Raw genomic sequence first — 17,308 nt, forward strand, 5'->3', positions numbered from 1 at the left:
TTAAGTATTAAAAAGTAAAAAAAATCAATATGTTATTTTTTTTATTTAAAAAAAACTACATATTTTAGCTTTTTCTATTTAGTAAAAAGTTTATAATAAGTCATGAAAAAATAAAAAAACAAACAACTTAAATTTTAAAACTAAATTACTTTCAGCAAAAAATCAAAAAAACAAACACTGAAGCCTAATAGAGATATCTTTATTTGATGTTGACTTCAAATTTATTACTTAATTTTTACTTTAAATATTAAGATTATTTGATAAAATTAATTTAAAATTTGTTTTAAATTATCAAATTAACATATTTATCCTCATAAATTATAATTAAAGCAAGTGAGCTCGAGTAACAATAAAAGTCATAAAAAATAAATAAATAAAAATCGTAAAAGTAATTAGGATAAATAAAAGTAAAAAAATAAAATGAAAATATAGACTTTAAAATAAATTAATTATTTTTACTTATTGCTTAAAGATATTTTTTTACTTTAATTCATACCATTAAATTATTTTACTAAACATACTTAATTTATTTAATGACTTAAAGTGACTTAATAATTTAATTTAAATCATTAAATAAATTAAGTACGTTTGGTAAAATAACTTAATGATACGATTTAAAAAAAATAATTTTAAATAATAAATAAAAATAATTAACTTATTTTTAAATCTAAATTGAATTTACTATTTCACAACCTTTATTATTACTCAATCTCATATGTCCTAATTATAATTTATAAGGATAATATGTTAATTTGATGATTTAAAATAAATCACTACTATAAAAAATTATTTGGTTATTTAAATTATTTAATATGATTTATACCCTCATTAGGAAAAAGGAGTGCAATTAATTATACGTGAACTCAATCTAATCTTGTTGGCAATTGAGTAGACTATTTTTTAACGCTGACGTGGCAAAATCAACCAAATTGAACCTATATATAAATTATAATCCACACTCACTTCTATTCCAATCAACCCATTCCCGCCAAAACAGTGAAATTTACTCTTCACCCTAATGTAAGGTCACGAAAATCCATTTTCTGTTTGGTTGCTGCGAAAATTGTAGGAAACTAGAGAAGGTTATATTTGTACTTACATTTTTTTGTTATATGGTTCCGATTTTGGAAGGTTCGTAGTTTTTTTCTCGGATCCAAACAGAAAATTTTAAGAACTAGATTTTTCTTTTTCTTTTTTTATCTTCCTTCGGTTTTCTCGGTGACAAAGCATTTGTGTTTCGATGTACAAATCAGTGTTCCAGTTCATCTCCCTCCCCCCCTGTTTGGTTGCCGAGAAAACTGAAGGAAAAGAAATGTTTAATCTCAACTTAACACAATAATATAACAATATATAAGCCTCACTCACTTCTATTCAAGTTAAACGGAATTTTATTCTCTTTTGTTTTTTCGCTTCATTTTGCCTCAATGACAAAACAGAGTGCTAGTTCTAAAATTTTCAGGTCCACTATGTCATACTTTTTTTTTTTGTGCTGAATTTCATGACAGTTCAACACTAATTCTTGGAAGATTAAGGTTTTTGGCACCATAAAAATATGTCGCACATAACAGTCTGCGCTCGCTTTAGACCTTTAAGTTCAAAAGAGAGAAGAGATCACGGTGATAGCGTTTCTGTCCAAAGCCTAGATTCAGAAACGTTCATTTTCAAGGTTATCTTTCACTAAAATTCACTACTCATCTGTTTCTGTTTGTGTATTCATGAAAAAATCATTATAATAATTGAATTGATGTATGGCAGGATGAGAAGGAAGAGGATTTCACCTTTAGCTTTGATAGGGTTTTTTATCAGGGATCTGAGCAAGTTGATGTCTATGAATTTCTAGCCCTGCCTATTGTTCGAGGTATCAATCTGAACCCATCAGTTTTACCTTTAGCAGTTTTGCCTGATTGTGTGTATAATTTTTATGTTGGTTTGCTAAGATGAGAAAAAGGAAATTGTAAAATGTTATGTGGTCTATTATTTTGTATTTTTCTCCTAAAATGAGAAGTCAACTCAATTAAGACACTGGGAGTTCTAGTTTTCTCATAATGCAGAAAATTTAAAACTTTGTAATTTTTATCAAGTTTCCTTTCTTATGTTTTCTAACCAGTTAAACATAGGATAAGTTTAAATACTTTGCTTGATGTTCTAATGCAATTCCCAAGCAGCTTAAGCATAATCTTCATCTCATTATTTGGTTGTAATTTTTTTTTCTGGGTCTGTCTTAAAAACAGATGCTGTTAATGCAATTAATGGGACAATCATCACTTATGGACAGGTAAGATATAGTTAATTTATGGAAATTGTGGCATAAAGGGTAAGTGTTAGACTTTCAGTGTTATTAACAAACTCCACCACCCCCTTCCCAGTTATTGTTTTGGTAATCAGTAATGAAACTACTAAGTGCACATGATTTGGTCCTAGTTTCTTCAATAGAATGTTTAAATTTTGTGTCAAATTGATGCCTATTTTTGCCTTTGGTCACAGACAGGAGCAGGGAAGACATATAGCATGGAGGTAAAGTAATAACATCATAAAGATGTTCTACAATGATAGATATTACTCTCAATTTTTTCCTTTGCATCAGGGACCGAGCATCCTGGAATGTGATCAGCAGAAGAAAGGCTTACTTCCCAGAGTGGTTGATGGACTTTTTCAGTGCATTAAATCTTCTGATGAAGCAACCAAGTACACAATTAAGTTGTCCATGGTATAAGGACATATTATATCTTTGGTTTGCGCTGTGAGCTAGCTGCAAGGCCTGCAATTTCATTATCAAACACAAAATCTAACTTTTAAACGTCTTCTGACTTATAGGTAGAGATCTACATGGAGAAAGTAAGGTTTGTATCACAGTATTTATCCTCAAATATGTGATTCTCTTCCAGGTTACTGGTTGGCTATTCCTAACTCAATGATACAGAAATGAAAATTCTTGAAATTCTGGATAGCTTATGCTTAATGCACAATTTTTTAACTGTAATAGTTGTTCCTACTTCTCAGGGACCTTTTTGATTTGTTGAAAGACAATATACAGATCAAGGAGAGTAAAGTGCATGGGATATTATTGTCTGGAGTAACAGAAGTAAGCCTTATCTTTTGCCGCCAATTTTGATGATTAATCCTATTTTTGATGATCCAAAATTAAAGGAATAATTTCAATGCCATATTCCTCCATTTTTTTTTTTTCATTTGCAATAATACTTCCAGCATGCTGGTCAGTTGAGTGTTATGATTTGAAACCAACTCCAACTAAGCCACTACATTGCAACTCAAGATGATGGTTGCTGATATTTGAATTTTATTTGGTTGCATGAAGTTGAATATTCATCCTTGACTTGGATGATGAGTTTTTCGTAAAACCAGTGTTATTATATTCTTTTTCAGTTGTAAGAGTGTTTTAACTTTCTCATTTTCCAGGTCTCTATATTGGACAGTACAGAAGCATTACATAGCCTCTCTGTAAGATTAAGAACTAAGTCATAAATCATTTCAGTTATATAGATTTAGGTCACCTTCTAATACAGACCCTGAGAATGCAGAGAGGAATAGCCAACAGAGCAGTTGGAGAGACCCGTATCCTTACTTTTCTTTTTCAATCTCTTTTCATCCATTTTTTGGCAAGCAAGTTGCTAAATTCTGTTTTGCGTTTTAACCTGGATAGAAATGAACATGGCAAGCAGTAGAAGTCATTGTGTTTACATCTTTACAGTCCAGCAGGAATTTCCTAAAGATAAGAGGTTCTCTTTCCTCCCAATTTAGTTTTGGGAATACGTACCAAGAAACTTTGAACATTTTGGGACTGTGACAGGATAAGAACTGGAAAGTTAATTCTTGTGGACTTGGCGGGGTCAGAGAAAGTAGAGAAAACTGGAGCTGAGGGGAAACTTCTTGATGAAGCCAAGACTATCAACAAATCCCTTTCTGCACTTGGGAATGTGATAAATGCTTTGACTTGTAGTCCACAGGGCAGAGCAAATCACATCCCATATCGTGATTCTAAGCTTACACGGATTCTACAAGATGCTCTTGTAGGTGTTCCATCCTCTGGTCCCAATCCACTGTCCTGATTATCAATTTTTATAGAAAACCAAGTATTTCTCATTTTACAGGGAGGGAATTCGCGAACTGCATTACTGTGTTGTTGTTCACCGAGCCCTTCTAATGCTTCAGAAAGCCTGTCCACCCTCCGCTTTGGTGCAAGGTATCTTAATCCACATTCATTTGAAGGCTTATTATTTCTATATTGATATAGAGAAATAAAATGATAACTAATGGACAAAAAATGTGGAGGAAAATTTGAATTAAGAGAAAGCATAGTGAACTCTTCATGGAATTGATTCACCTAGGTGAGAATAAAGAAATAATCTAAATTATTCCATCCTGTAGACCTTTTTCTTCTAGGTCCCTTTCTCCCAAAGAAGCATCACTTTTACTTACCTTCTGATTCAAAATCCAAACAACCTATAACAAATCTGTATATAATAAAAGAGTAACAATTGAAATACTGTTTTGGTGGCATTTTGTTAGGCTTACAAAGTTACGATATGCTTGTTTTTTAAGGCTTTTGGTCATTGATGTGAGAAGATCATCATAATGATTTGTGTTTACAACTAGGACTTGCTAACAAAACAGTTGGGGGAAATTATCTATTTCTCAAAATGTTTGGTGTGCTTTCCTTTGTGGCTAAACCTTTCCTAGATCCTTTTTAGCTGTAATCACCTACTCTCACAAGAACAAAACAAAGTCTTTGATTCAGTGTCTATTGGGGCAGGGCGAAACATATAAAGGCATCACCACGTGTCAGTCACAACGATGATAAGTATACCAAGAAGCATGGAACTCAATCACCATCTAAAGATGGGTCATGTGAGAGAATTCTAAACAAGGTTAGAATTACATAGAAAAATTATTTATCCAGACTTTTATATACCAGTCTTTGAGGAGATTAAAATTACATTACATCAGCATTTACTCAAACTTCTGTTTGTCAGTCTCTAATACACAGCTTCTATTAATATAGTTGACAGAGAAACTGGATATTGAAGATGTAAATTTACTGGAGGAGTTGTTCATACTTGAGGGGATTTTCTCTTATCCAAATTCAGTTGAAGACTTGGAGTTAACTCTTGAAGATGTTGCATTACGAACAATATCCTCATTGCAAGAAGCTCTGGAAGAGCTGACATTGATAGTTGAGGAGGTAAGAGAAAAATATTAGATGCAATTGATATCAATATCCGGCCTACTCTAATGGTCATCTTTTAAGTACATATATCAAACCCCAAAATGAGCAATTTTTGCTCCTTTTTTGAAACTTTTACAAAAGTTTGGCTCAAATCCAATTAGAGCTCGTTCTTCCTGGAAGTCGCTTAGAACTTTTAAGGAGAGAAACCTAAGCTTTAACTACTGTGTTTGTTTCAATTTGATTTGGGATTTTACATTTCACAGCTTAAGATAGAGAATAAGGCTCTCAAGTTCAGACTGGCAGCTGCTGAAAGGGTTGACACACTCAACAAGAAGGCTGGAGGAAATACCAGTTTTCTGCATAAGGTTTTTCAGGCACTCTCAGCTTTCTCCTTTCCTGGGCTGTTTCACTCTCTCATGTCAAGATGCTGAAAACAAAAATTAGTATACCATACAAAACACAAACTGCATTTCCATACTTGAAAATTTCTGCTTAATCAATTTGAATAACTATTGCCATCTGTTATTTTTACACTCTTTTGCATAATATGAAAAGGTGGAGAAACCCAAAGAGATGAAATGCCTGATATGCATGTGGATAGGTAGATGCATCCAAATTGCCACTTGATTGATCTTCACTTGGACCATATACCATTTCATCCGACAACCAATGAAATCATTGAGCACCACTTATCCTTACAGATAAGGAAGCAAATTTTTACAATTCCTGATATGGCTTGACCGATAATGACAATGCATAGTTCCACATTTCTGCATAATTCGCCTCCATTCAATTTTTTGTTCGACTGTTTTCATCAGATCAGTTTGTTAGGAGGAATGAGAGGCGTAGTCAACCTAGCAACACTTGAATTCTATATAAACCTCCATGACAACCATTTCTTACCAACTTCCAGAGGCATCTAGCAAATTACCATGTCCAATGTTCCTAATCTCAGAATAAATATGGTGTCTGAGTTTCTATCAAGGACTGGATAGAGTAGGCTGATTGAACTTTGGACTTACAGATTTTACATCAATTTTCTCTGTCAGTACTGCTTCGATTGTATCATGTTTCGTTTGTCATTTTCTGGAAGGTGTGAGATTTTGAGTGGCATTTGCGACAGTTTTGGACTAATGCACCTGCAGATCCCGTGACTTGTCAAATTATTTAACCAATACATTCCCGTGACAGGAATGGAATCTCTTAAAATTGCAAGACAGCTATCTTATACCAAATTTCTAGGATCCTGCGCCAGCATGGAATCAGCTGCTGTTCCAATGCAAATATAGGTAATTCATAGGCGCAAAAATTTGGGTCTCAAATTGGTAATGATCGAATATGTGAGTTAAATTGTTAAAAATATATGATTAAATTTAAGCTGTTCGATGAAAATACAAATATATGAAACTAATATAAAAATAATGAGACTTAAAAGTGTATATATGATCAGATCTGATTGATTTCATTTTGCCATGTCATATCGATGGTATAGCAAGGTCCAACCAGATGTTATAGGATGAATTTGAATGACTACTTTTAGTAGCGATGTAAATTTGTTAGAGTTGAAGAAGATCACAAGCATCACGTTTGAAGTTGTCTGACTCCTAAGTTGAATTGGGTCATGGTTTGAAGGAATTTGAGGAAGAAAAATGTGAGATTGGGGGAGGTGGTGAAGTTGGAAGATTTGAAGACAATGGGAGGAGGAAGATGTCATCTCAAAGTGGCTCGGGTGGCACAATCAGGATGCAATAGTCATATTCCAAAAGTACAAGGCCCATTATTGGGATTTACCAATATTTTGGAGTACAGCCTGCAACGCTTCGCAACCTTGCCACTCGTGAAAGGGAAAATCAACCCATTGCTTCCAAATTGGAGCTCAGAAATGGTCCCTCCCTTTGCTTTCAATGCTCCTCAAGCTTCTCATAATTTCCAAACTCCCCCTCCAAACATTTCTTTCACACCACCGCTTTTCTGTCCTTTTAGATTTCATTACATCTTACTTGTTTGAAACGATGACCTTGTTTTTAGTACAAATCTCAAATCCCTTTTCACTTATAGTGTAGCGTGTGGGATTACGTGCACATGAATAGCATTTAAATTTGAAGGACACTTGAAAAGGAAAAGGAAAAAAAAAAAATTCATAATAAACTTATGTTCTAGAAGGGCAAGGTTCAATTCTTTTGATAGATAAGCTATACTAAAAGTCTAATTTGATGGTGACTTTTTTTATAATATAAATTAGAGTTTTTTGGAGTATTATATGTAAATAAATATTTGAGATTCAACTTTAAAATAATCTCGAGTTTATAATAGAGTTGCATATTAAAGGTAGCACACATGTAATACGCATAATTTATTTCACTTAGTTGCATAATCTCTTAAAATAAATTCGATTATTAAAGATATTGACTTTGAAAAAAGATATCGATATTTTATTAATATTTGACAATCTTCTTTCACAAGTGTTATATATGCAGATATAATATAAAGAGAAATTTGAATAATTCCTCCATTTCTTAAATTTTATAAAATAATAAATAAAAAGAAGTCTTAAACTTGTTAGAAATTTATAAATTTATAAATATTGAAATAGAAGTTAGAAATATACAAAAATAAGTTTACACCTACCTCATGTTTCATTCATTTTATCTCTATATTTCTTTCTTACATCCTTTCTCATAAACATTTTAGCACCAACAAAATTTAAAAGTTATCTTTGATGGGTAGATGAGACACCTAAGATTTTATTTCTAACATGAAATAATATTTTTGAATATTATATTTAGAGATATCATATACTATATTCATGATGAGTAATTTTTATTTAAAATAAAAATTATATTATATCCCATTATTCGCTATTAAAAAAAAGTATGAAATTTCTTTTATATTTAATATTGTTTGAAAATTGTTCTACAATTTAGTATTTAACGGACATATTTTTTTATTTTTTGTTAATAATATTTGTGATTAAAAAAAAATGAGGAAATGGATGTAACAAATAAATTTAGGATTCATAAGATAAGTATATTTTATATTTCAATTGAAGATTATCATATTTAACATCTAAAACGATGATCGAATAATATATTTTGCTTCTATGGTTGAAACGTCGCACAATAAGTGATATATTATAACATATCTTATCTCATTATTAACCAAACATTATATTCGACATACGATTTATATATTTTATCTTATTTCATAGTATATCTAATGAACCAAATAAGACTAAAGATCATATTTATTATCACATTAGGATTAAGACAACAATATTACCATTTCAACAAATGTTTTCATGATTTATTTTCAAAATATAGATGTTTTAGATATTTTTCATATTTATATTTTGTTTTCTTTTACATTAGGGTGAGGAAAACAATGTTTCCCCTTTACAATTTATTTTTTTAAATATCTTATTGTCAAAAGATTCATAAGATGATAAGATTATTTATAAAATAAGCATCATAACATTTATTGGTTGACTCAAATGGGCATTTTGGTCATTTTCATGAATACAAAGGACACCCATTTCTTTCATTCAACAAAAAGGACTCCTCTTCCTAGTTTCCATATCTCAAAGCAAACATTCTCCCATAAATAAAACCCACCAAACCCTTTTTATTTTATTTTATTTTTTTATTTATTTTTGTGTCATTTTAATTTATAAAAGGCTTGTGGGTGGTTTGTTTGGTAGTTAAAATTACAAGTGAAAGCTGCAAGCTCCTCTGCTACTACAGCCATGGCCTCCAAATCCTTCATCCTGCAAATTCTCGCTTTTATCTTCATCTTTTCACCTCTTGCACATTCCATACAGTTCAATTTTCCTGCTGTTTTCAACTTCGGTGACTCGAATTCGGACACCGGGGGCCTTGTTGCCGGAATTGGTGATCGCCTTGATCCGCCTAATGGGCAGATTTTCTTCAAAAGACCAGCTGGGCGGTTCTGTGATGGCCGCCTCATCATAGATTTCCTCAGTATGTTACATTGAGACTGGTCCCCTGTTTCCCCTGTTTTCCCCCTGTTTCCCCTGTTTTTTAGTTGTCTTTTAATCTGAGGTAGAAGTTTTACTATTTCTTCTTTATGTGACAGTGGATGCAATGGACCTTCCATTTCTTAATCCATACCTGGATTCAATTGGGGCGCCAACTTTCCGAAAAGGGTGCAATTTTGCAGCTGCAGGGTCCACTGTACTTCCAGCATCCGCCAATGCTGTAAGCCCATTTTCATTTGGGATTCAGGTGGCTCAGTTTATGAGATTCAAAATTCGGGTTCTCCAATTGCTGGAGAAAGGTGAACTTTGAAGCTATAAATTTATCAGAGTTGATTGGCTTCAACAGATACCGCCATGCTAAGCTGTGATTCTAAATTTCTTGCAGGCAGAAAGTTTCAAAAGTACATTCCTCAGGAGGATTCCTTTCAGAAAGGACTTTACATGTTTGATATAGGCCAGAATGATCTTGCTGGTGCCTTCTACTCCAAATCATTGGATCAAATTCTTGCTTCAATTCCAACAATTCTGGTAGAATTCGAAACCGGGATTCAGGTTAGGAAAGTTTCCATTTAGCAAACTTCAAGTTTTCAAGGCCCCCTTTCTTGGATTGAGTAAACATTACGACTCTCCCTTCTTTTTCTTTCATTTCCAGGAATTATATGACCAAGGAGCAAGAAATTTTTGGATACACAACACGGGTCCTCTTGGATGCTTGACTCAGAATATTGCCAAGTTTGGAACTGACCCCTCAAAGCTCGATGAATTAGGTTGTGTAAGTGGGCACAACCAAGCTGCTAGACTCTTCAATCTGCAGCTTCAAGCTCTCTGCAAGAAGTTCCAGGGCCAGCACCCGGATGCAAAAGTCATACATGTTGACATCTATACAATAAAATACAACCTCATTGCAAATTATTCTCGATATGGTTTGTTCCTCACCATTATGATCATGCTCCTTTTATTCTGCAGTGTTCTTCTTCAATCCAATCAGATTGAAGTAAAACATTTATGTTTTGTTTGAATGGTTATTGGCAGGCTTTGAGCACCCCCTGATGGCTTGCTGTGGATATGGAGGTCTACCATTGAACTATGACAGTCGGGTCCCCTGTGGGAAGACAAAAGTTGTGAATGGGACTGAAATCACAGCCAAAGGGTGCAGTGATAGTACTGAGTATGTGAACTGGGATGGAATTCATTACTCAGAGGCTGCAAACCAGTATGTCTCATCACAAATACTCACTGGGAAATATTCTGATCCCCCCTTTTCAGACAAGATGCCTTTCCTTCTCCCCCTCAAGTTCTAAATGCCCAATGCCCTTATTCCTATTGTTTCATTCTTTGCTTCCTAATCTATTATTGTACACTGATATTTTCAAGAAATTGAACAAAATACAAATCTGACAAGCAGTGCTCAGTTTCAATGAAAGCTACAAATGCTTATATAGCACTTGGTTCTTTATTTTAATACATTGCCTAACAACTTACTTGGGGCTTTTACTAGTGAATGTGTAATGATTCTCTGGTATTACTAGAGGCAGTGTGCTCTTATTACTGTTTCAAAAGTGGAACGGGGTTTAGATAATGTGATCTGGTGCATGACTCGGGGAAAAGGTTTCTGATACTATATATGTAGTGGGTAATTTGACCCAAACAAATCCCATTACAGATGGTATAACTGCTGAACCCTGTTTGATCTAGAAGAGAAAAGCATCAACCAAATGAATCAATATATTTTTTACCCTAACAGGCAGCATAACCTTAGTAAAAGTTTTGGAAATTACCTACAAATGTCATCACAGATTTCATATCTCAAAAGCACCAGCTGTTCTATGCAGACCAAAAATTATAAAAAATTTCTTACCTAAAACTTTTAACCCCATTCACTTGCTCTTTCAAGTCACATCCTATATGCCAAAACTCTACTGCAAACTATGAACGAAATCAGAAACCAAACCAATGTTCTCATTGTTTGTATATGATTCACTTGCAGATTAGGTATCAGACAACTCCATCTGTTCAAATCATGAAAAGGGTGTTGCAGAATGAGTTCAAATTACAGGATACTAAAATGGTATAGGTACACAAAAAATAGCATATCCAATGCTTGTACTTTCATGAACTCAAACAACAATTTTTGCAGCAAAACAAATTGATTTGTTTCAATCCTCAAAAGGGTGTCAAACAAACCAATATCACATTATTCTAGAAGAACAGAGACATGCTAACATGAATATATAAGGACGCATTCTTCACTGCATAAAAACAGACTTCTTTCAGCTTTCCACATCTCAAAGCAAGTTACAGTTATGGATAAAAGCCACCAATCTTTCTCTGACAGTGAATTATAAAAGCCTGTGCCTAGTTTATAGTTAATATACAACTTAATAGCCATGGCCACCAAGACCTTCATCCTCGAAATTCTCATCCTGATTTCAGCCTTTTCACCACTATCCAATTCCATAGACTTTGATTTTCCTGCTGTTTTCAATTTTGGTGATTCGAATTCTGACACAGGCGGGCTTGTTGCAGGAATGGGTGACCGTCTTGATCCACCTAATGGGCAGACTTACTTTCAAAAACTATCTGGGCGGTTCTGTGATGGCCGTTTGATCATAGACTTTCTCAGTAAACTACACATCATTTTGGAAGACTTTTAAATTACTGATAGTTTTTTTGGTTTGAAACAGCTATGTTCTGCTATATCCATCTCATCCACGTTCTCTCACTGTATATCTCCCTGTTTCTCTGTTTTTCCACAACATTGAAGTTGGTCCTCAATCCTTTATGTACCATTTGGTCACCTAGACAGAACTTCACAGGGTTTTTTGAATCTTAAGTGTGTCTTCTTCCATTGTGTGACAGTGGATGCAATGGGCCTTCCATTTCTATCTCCATATTTGGATTCAGTTGGCATGCCGAATTTCCCCGAAGGATGCAATTTTGCTGCTGCAGGGTCCACCATACTTCCACATGCATCTTTGGTCATCCCATTTTCATTTCGAGTTCAGATGGCTCAGTTTCTGCAATTCAAAAACCGGGTTCTTGAATTGCTGGCTCAAGGTATGGACTCTTATGTAAAAGTTTTAAGCTGCAGCTGCATGCTCGTTTATAGAATTTCTTTGAACTTGGCTAAGGAGAACATGAAACAGTTTTCAACAAGAACCTCACAAATATCATGCTGTGGCCTCACTTTGTTGCAGACAAAGAGTATGAGAAGTGTGTTCCCCGAGAAGATTATTTTCAGAAGGGACTTTACATGTTTGATATAGGCCAGAATGATCTCGCCTATGCCTTCTATTCCAAATCACTGGATCAGATTCTTGCTTCAGTTCCAATAATTTTAGCAGAGTTTGAATTTGGACTCAAGGTTAGGCCAAGTTTCCATCAGTAAACCCTGATTTGTTCTCTAGACTGAGTGACCCTTATGACAGTCCCCTTCTATATTCTGTTTTTTTTCTTCTCTTTCAGGAACTATACGAGCAAGGAGAAAGAAATTTTTGGATACATAACATGGGTCCTCTTGGATGCTTGCCTCAGAATATCGCCCGATTTGGAACTTCATCCATCTAAGCTTGATAAGCAAGGATGTGTCAGCTCCCATAACCAAGCCTCTATGCTTTTCAATCTGCAGCTTCAAGCTCTCTGTAGAAAACTTCAGGCTCAATTTTCGGATGCAGAAGTCATATATGTTGACATCTTCACAATTATATCCAACCTCATTGCAAATTATTCCCACTATGGTTAGTTCCCTGAATCCAAGACCTCTAGCTCTGATACCATGTTAAGCTACCAACTTTTGGATATGGTCCACAATGTATATCAGGATAACAGCTTATGTATTTAACTTCCAGGATTTAAACAACCCCTAATGGCTTCTTGTGGATATGGAGGTGCACCATTAAAGTATAACCATCAAGTCAACTGTGGAAAAGGCAGAGTTGTGGAAGGGACCTCAGTCACAGACAAAGGATGCAGTGACAGTACTGAGCACGTGAACTGGGATGGAATCCATTACACACAGGCTTCAAACCAGTATGTTTCATCACAAATACTCACTGGAAAATATTCTGATCCGCCTTTCTAAAACAAGATAATGCCTTCCCTTCTCAAGCGTAAGCCCTGAATATCCGAAATGCTTGATATCATTCTGTTCTCTTCTTCCTCACCTGTTTATGTGTCCACTAATATATATAGATATAATCACAAGAAGTATGGGTGGTGAATAAAAGCTAGAAATGCTGAAAGAGTGGTTAATGCTTTGTTTTAGTTTCTTCGACTTGATCTTGCCAAAGGGTTTACATGATACAAACATGAATTTATAGCCAGCAGACTCAGCACAAGCTATGGAGATGTAGTTATTCCCTCACATTAGACTCTGCCCGCAAGCCCCTTTATCTCATAGCAGTACAGTATAAAATATACGATTTTGTTGTCAGAAATGAAAAGCCTGCAGCATTTTGTATATCCCATAATTCATTTCTTGCACTTCATCTTCAAAATCAGTAAAAACACTCTCCTAAATGCAATCTTAGTGCACTCTCCTAAGTGAAATCATAAAGCTACCAATGAGTAGGAGTACATCTAGTTTCAATGAAATGAATGCATCATCTGTTGGACTAGAAGGCAGCAGAATATTTGTAAAAATTTTACAATTCACCCAAAAATCTGCTCTTATCATGAGTTCAAGTTTCTCATCAATCATTTGTACAACATGATCATTTGTACAATTACAAGATATACAAGTTTTCAGAGAACCTAATTTTAACACATATCTAAGAATATAGATGCTACTTACTTCCTGGAGACATAAGCATAATATTGTGCCATGGGCACAACAAAAGCTATCACTAACAAACCTCCAACTACAAAAGTGAATTGCCCACGTTTCTCTTCTGTCTCTTCCCTGGTTTTGAAGTTAGATTCTCGTTTGTTGTCCTTAACTGATGGGCCACCAGCATCTGGAAGGCCATCAATGGCAGCCACTAGCCGTTTGGCACTGCTGAAAACTGCTTCATTGTACTTTTCTTCAGTTGCTAAAACTGCAGTAGTCAACCAAAATCAAATACTCCAATTACCATGAATTCAATTGCTGAGGAAAATTTACTGCTATTCATTATCAAATCAAGAAAAATGAGAATCTGTTCTTGTAGGGGTTGTTGGGTTTGTTTTCATATGTATGATATTGTTTTTTCACTCAAACCGGTTGAAAGTGGCTGGAAATAAAAAGAATGCATGGGAAGCTTTTGAATAACAATATGATGTGTCAATGGATTCAACTTCACTTATCAAATAGAATTGAATATTCAAGATCATTTAAAGGGGCCTTAATGCGAGACCGTCTACATGCTTACCTTTCACCAATGTCATTTGAAGTCTACTCAATATATTAGAAATCCCCGTCATATATGTCTAGCCACCTTATAATGGGGTTTCTTTTGTTTGTTTGATTTTGGTGGGAAGAGGCTTGGCAAGGTTATGAACGGAGGGGAGGTAAGAGCATACTTGTCCCCACCCATCATTGCCTTAATGTGGAAGAGCTTACTAGGAAAAGCGTTGGCTAACAAAAGTCATTCCTGTGAAGAGTTAAGAAAATCAGACAAAAATGAAGGAACTGCTGAGCTTGTTTCTGTTAAAAGGAAAAGAATGATAATAGTTGTATTCCATACCCTGAACCCATTAATTCCTCCAACCATGATATCAAGATCCACAAGTACATCTGTTGCACTTACAGCTAAATAGACCTCAACATCCAAAAGAACATGCTCAACACTCAGTCAATTCCATGATTGAAGGGCTTGCAGCTTGCGATGAAAATAGAAGCAGTGAGCAACCTTTTGCAAAAGGCAAAGGTTGTGAATCTTAAGCTACTCCTTGGGATGCATACATATTCACCTAATGCATCATGAAGGACAGAATTATGGAAAGGATTCTTACAATTACCCAACAACCATGGTTAGGTGGCTTCCACCTGCAGGGTATTTTGAAATGATGCTCTCATTTTGAAGCACAAGAACTATCCTATAATCTGGCTTGACCAATAGGTCCCTGGTAAACTGGAATACAGCATTTATCTGCATGATGACCGTCCTATTAATATTTTCCGAGAAAGGATTCTGTAAGTAAATATTCCTTCAGCTGAGCTTAGTAGATGGGTGCAGATGGCCCACTTTGTTGAATCTGCCATGACCTCCCTACTAGCATAAATTGCAACTTCACCAATGCCAAAATTCCTTCTATAAAAATTTGAGAAAAGCTTCAAGTTAAAAAAAAAAAAAAAAAAAGGAGAAAAGAAAGAAGCAAAAAAGTGGTTTGAACATTCAACCACCCTTTGAGACAGCAACCAGGAATCTTAATTCACTGCATCTTGTACATTAAGTATCAGTCCACTGCATCGTACAATTAAATTTCTCATCAATGTTGAAAGTGTTTTAAAACAAAATCCATCTGATGAATGTCCTGGAATGTGCAGTGAAGGCCATGCAATGTGCTCTTTGCAATTAGCCCTTCGTCTATCTATTTCCCAATTGTGTTTTGAACCCTTTGTTCAAGTAGCATTGTGCCATGTAAAACCACATAATATCTCATAGGAAGTAGAATGAGTTCTCTGGTTTGTATCCAGCTACAATTGAGTTTATCAGTAAGTTCACAATTGGGTTTAAGAATCCAAATGAGCTCTGGGTTATATGGCTTATATCTGTTCCATTCTGCACTTATAATTCTCATAATATAGGCTCTCTCTTCTATTCATCATCTATACAACACCTAAAGTCTTGTGTTCCATTCAATGTTCTTTCTCAAGCTCAAACAGTTCTCTTTTTTTTTTTTTTTTTTTATCAGGGTTTCTTGCAACAAATTGAATTAATAAACCATTACATCTTTTGGAATTCCTTAAAGTGTTAAAACCATTCAAGCTTTTGATGATAAAACAACAAGACAGCCAGAATTTTAAGAAGTGAAAGGAAATGTTTTTATACCCGGAAGGTTCTCTGATACTGTAGCATCAAGAATGGTATCACCAACAGCCTGGACAAAGGCAGGGCCACCAGTGACTGCTCCTTCTTTTTGACTGGTGACAAGCACAACAATACCCTTATTGCTGCCTTCTTCAATTGTGGGATACCACCTCTCCAAAACTTGGTCAGCATATTCAAAGGCATCTGCTTTACTCTGCAAACCAATTCAAATCACAATTTTCATACCTAAAATCCAAACCCTTACACAATTGCAATCTTAAATTTCATATTTTTCTATTCACATATGCCAAGACTTCCCCATATTTCTAAGCACCAAAGCACACAATAAAACAAGTTTCTCATTTTCTGCATATGAAGTCCCAAACAATTAGATCACAAAGACCCCCATTTGCTGAAATTATCAAAAGGGTGTTGCAAAAAGAGTTCAAATTACAGAATGCTAAGACATTGATTACACAATGATTTGACATTTCATGAACTTGAATAACTCATGCAAGAGGCAGCTCCATTTGCCCAAATCACAGATTACCAAAAAGGGTTTCCTCAGAAAGAATGAAAATCACATTATTCTAAACTTACAGTGAGCTTCCGAACAGTGATGAAATTGATGCGCAAGTTCTTCCTGGACTCTAAATCTGATAACAACCGCTTCAAATCAGACTTTGTCACTCTGCTAAGCACACCTGCATCGTCCACCACATATGACTCCTGTGGTGGACCATCGTTGAGCACATCAAACTCAGATGCTAATGCAGAATTAGTAGGCAAGAGTGGGCAAAAGTTGAGAGCTAAAGATAGAGCTAGAGCTGCTAGCCCATGGTGGGCATGTGAAAACCAGCTTTTTGGTAGTGATAGAAATGGTTTTGCTGATTGAGAGGGCTGTTTCTTGAGGTTAGATGTAATGGGTTTGGTGATCAAAGAGAGAGAGTTAGACTTGGGTTGGATAGAAGGAGAGAAAAGGGCCTTTGAGGAGGAAGGTTTGGGGTTGAAGAGAGGAGAGGAGTGAGGATAGAGAATGGTTTCCATGATATCAGATTGTGATTAGAAACGGGAAAGAGAGAAGACCCAGAGAAAGAAAAATAGAACGAAGTGTTTTTTCTGTTTTTACTTATTTATTTTTGTTTCTTGGAACTGTTTTTTTGTGTTTTGCGTTTGGTT

The 17,308-nt window shown here is 34.9% G+C and overlaps 3 protein-coding genes and 1 pseudogene across 7 annotated transcripts; 3 read left to right on the forward strand and 1 right to left on the reverse strand.

The window, feature by feature from the left end:
* Window positions 1–978: 978 nt before the first annotated feature.
* On the forward strand, window positions 979–5,716 carry LOC100240968 (kinesin-like protein KIN-1). The gene is made up of 16 exons (XM_002281091.5): window positions 979–1,020; window positions 1,506–1,666; window positions 1,756–1,858; window positions 2,232–2,275; window positions 2,485–2,514; window positions 2,585–2,707; window positions 2,815–2,840; window positions 3,001–3,082; window positions 3,418–3,459; window positions 3,540–3,573; window positions 3,662–3,737; window positions 3,809–4,028; window positions 4,110–4,201; window positions 4,772–4,886; window positions 5,021–5,200; window positions 5,449–5,716. The coding sequence occupies exons 2-16, from the start codon at window positions 1,553–1,555 to the stop codon at window positions 5,614–5,616; spliced, it is 1,449 nt and encodes a 482-aa protein (XP_002281127.2). The 5' UTR covers window positions 979–1,020; window positions 1,506–1,552; the 3' UTR covers window positions 5,617–5,716.
* A 3,110-nt stretch (window positions 5,717–8,826) lies between these two features.
* On the forward strand, window positions 8,827–12,151 carry LOC100259746 (GDSL esterase/lipase At1g54790). 5 transcript variants are annotated; one of them, XR_009467706.1, is made up of 8 exons: window positions 8,827–9,162; window positions 9,278–9,478; window positions 9,565–9,731; window positions 9,832–10,102; window positions 10,212–10,392; window positions 11,167–11,247; window positions 11,706–11,942; window positions 12,039–12,150. XR_009467706.1 is itself a non-coding variant. In XM_059742827.1 (7 exons), exons 1-6 carry the CDS (start codon window positions 8,928–8,930, stop codon window positions 11,201–11,203), a joined length of 1,092 nt encoding a protein of 363 aa, XP_059598810.1. In that variant the 5' UTR covers window positions 8,827–8,927; the 3' UTR covers window positions 11,204–11,247; window positions 11,706–12,151. The 5 variants fall into 5 exon arrangements, 3 of the variants coding, with proteins under 3 accessions (XP_059598810.1, XP_059598811.1, XP_002284922.1); XR_009467705.1 differs by having other exon boundaries at window positions 11,167–11,253; window positions 11,706–12,151; XM_059742827.1 differs by having other exon boundaries at window positions 11,706–12,151.
* Window positions 12,152–12,253: 102 nt separating this feature from the next.
* LOC100263008 (GDSL esterase/lipase At1g54790-like) lies at window positions 12,254–13,435 on the forward strand (annotated as a pseudogene).
* A 373-nt stretch (window positions 13,436–13,808) lies between these two features.
* Window positions 13,809–17,272, reverse strand: LOC100254639 (UPF0603 protein At1g54780, chloroplastic). The gene is made up of 3 exons (XM_002284903.4): window positions 16,730–17,272; window positions 16,151–16,343; window positions 13,809–14,215 (listed from the first exon to the last, which is right to left on the reverse strand). Exons 1-3 carry the CDS (start codon window positions 17,174–17,176, stop codon window positions 13,968–13,970), a joined length of 888 nt encoding a protein of 295 aa, XP_002284939.1. The 5' UTR covers window positions 17,177–17,272; the 3' UTR covers window positions 13,809–13,967.
* Window positions 17,273–17,308: the final 36 nt, after the last annotated feature.

This window comes from Vitis vinifera, chromosome 14, assembly GCF_030704535.1.
Source record: "Vitis vinifera cultivar Pinot Noir 40024 chromosome 14, ASM3070453v1".
Taxonomy (NCBI): domain Eukaryota; kingdom Viridiplantae; phylum Streptophyta; class Magnoliopsida; order Vitales; family Vitaceae; genus Vitis; species Vitis vinifera.

Excerpts from the sequence above, each read along its gene's own strand:
- LOC100254639 (XM_002284903.4), bottom strand. The coding sequence starts at position 17,176 with ATGGAAACCATTCTCTATCCTCACTCCTCTCCTCTCTTCAACCCCAAA. Across the intron at positions 16,344-16,729 it reads TCACTGTTCGGAAGCTCACT|AGTAAAGCAGATGCCTTTGA; the intron begins GTAAGTTTAGAA and ends ATTGGTTTGCAG. Across the intron at positions 14,216-16,150 it reads AGTATCAGAGAACCTTCCGG|TTTTAGCAACTGAAGAAAAG; the intron begins GTATAAAAACAT and ends TGACTACTGCAG.
- LOC100240968 (XM_002281091.5), top strand. The coding sequence starts at position 1,553 with ATGTCGCACATAACAGTCTGCGCTCGCTTTAGACCTTTAAGTTCAAAA. Across the intron at positions 3,738-3,808 it reads GAATTTCCTAAAGATAAGAG|GATAAGAACTGGAAAGTTAA; the intron begins GTTCTCTTTCCT and ends GGACTGTGACAG. Across the intron at positions 4,029-4,109 it reads GGATTCTACAAGATGCTCTT|GGAGGGAATTCGCGAACTGC; the intron begins GTAGGTGTTCCA and ends CTCATTTTACAG.
- LOC100259746 (XM_002284886.4), top strand. The coding sequence starts at position 8,928 with ATGGCCTCCAAATCCTTCATCCTGCAAATTCTCGCTTTTATCTTCATC. Across the intron at positions 9,732-9,831 it reads AATTCGAAACCGGGATTCAG|GAATTATATGACCAAGGAGC; the intron begins GTTAGGAAAGTT and ends TTTCATTTCCAG. Across the intron at positions 10,103-10,211 it reads TGCAAATTATTCTCGATATG|GCTTTGAGCACCCCCTGATG; the intron begins GTTTGTTCCTCA and ends GGTTATTGGCAG.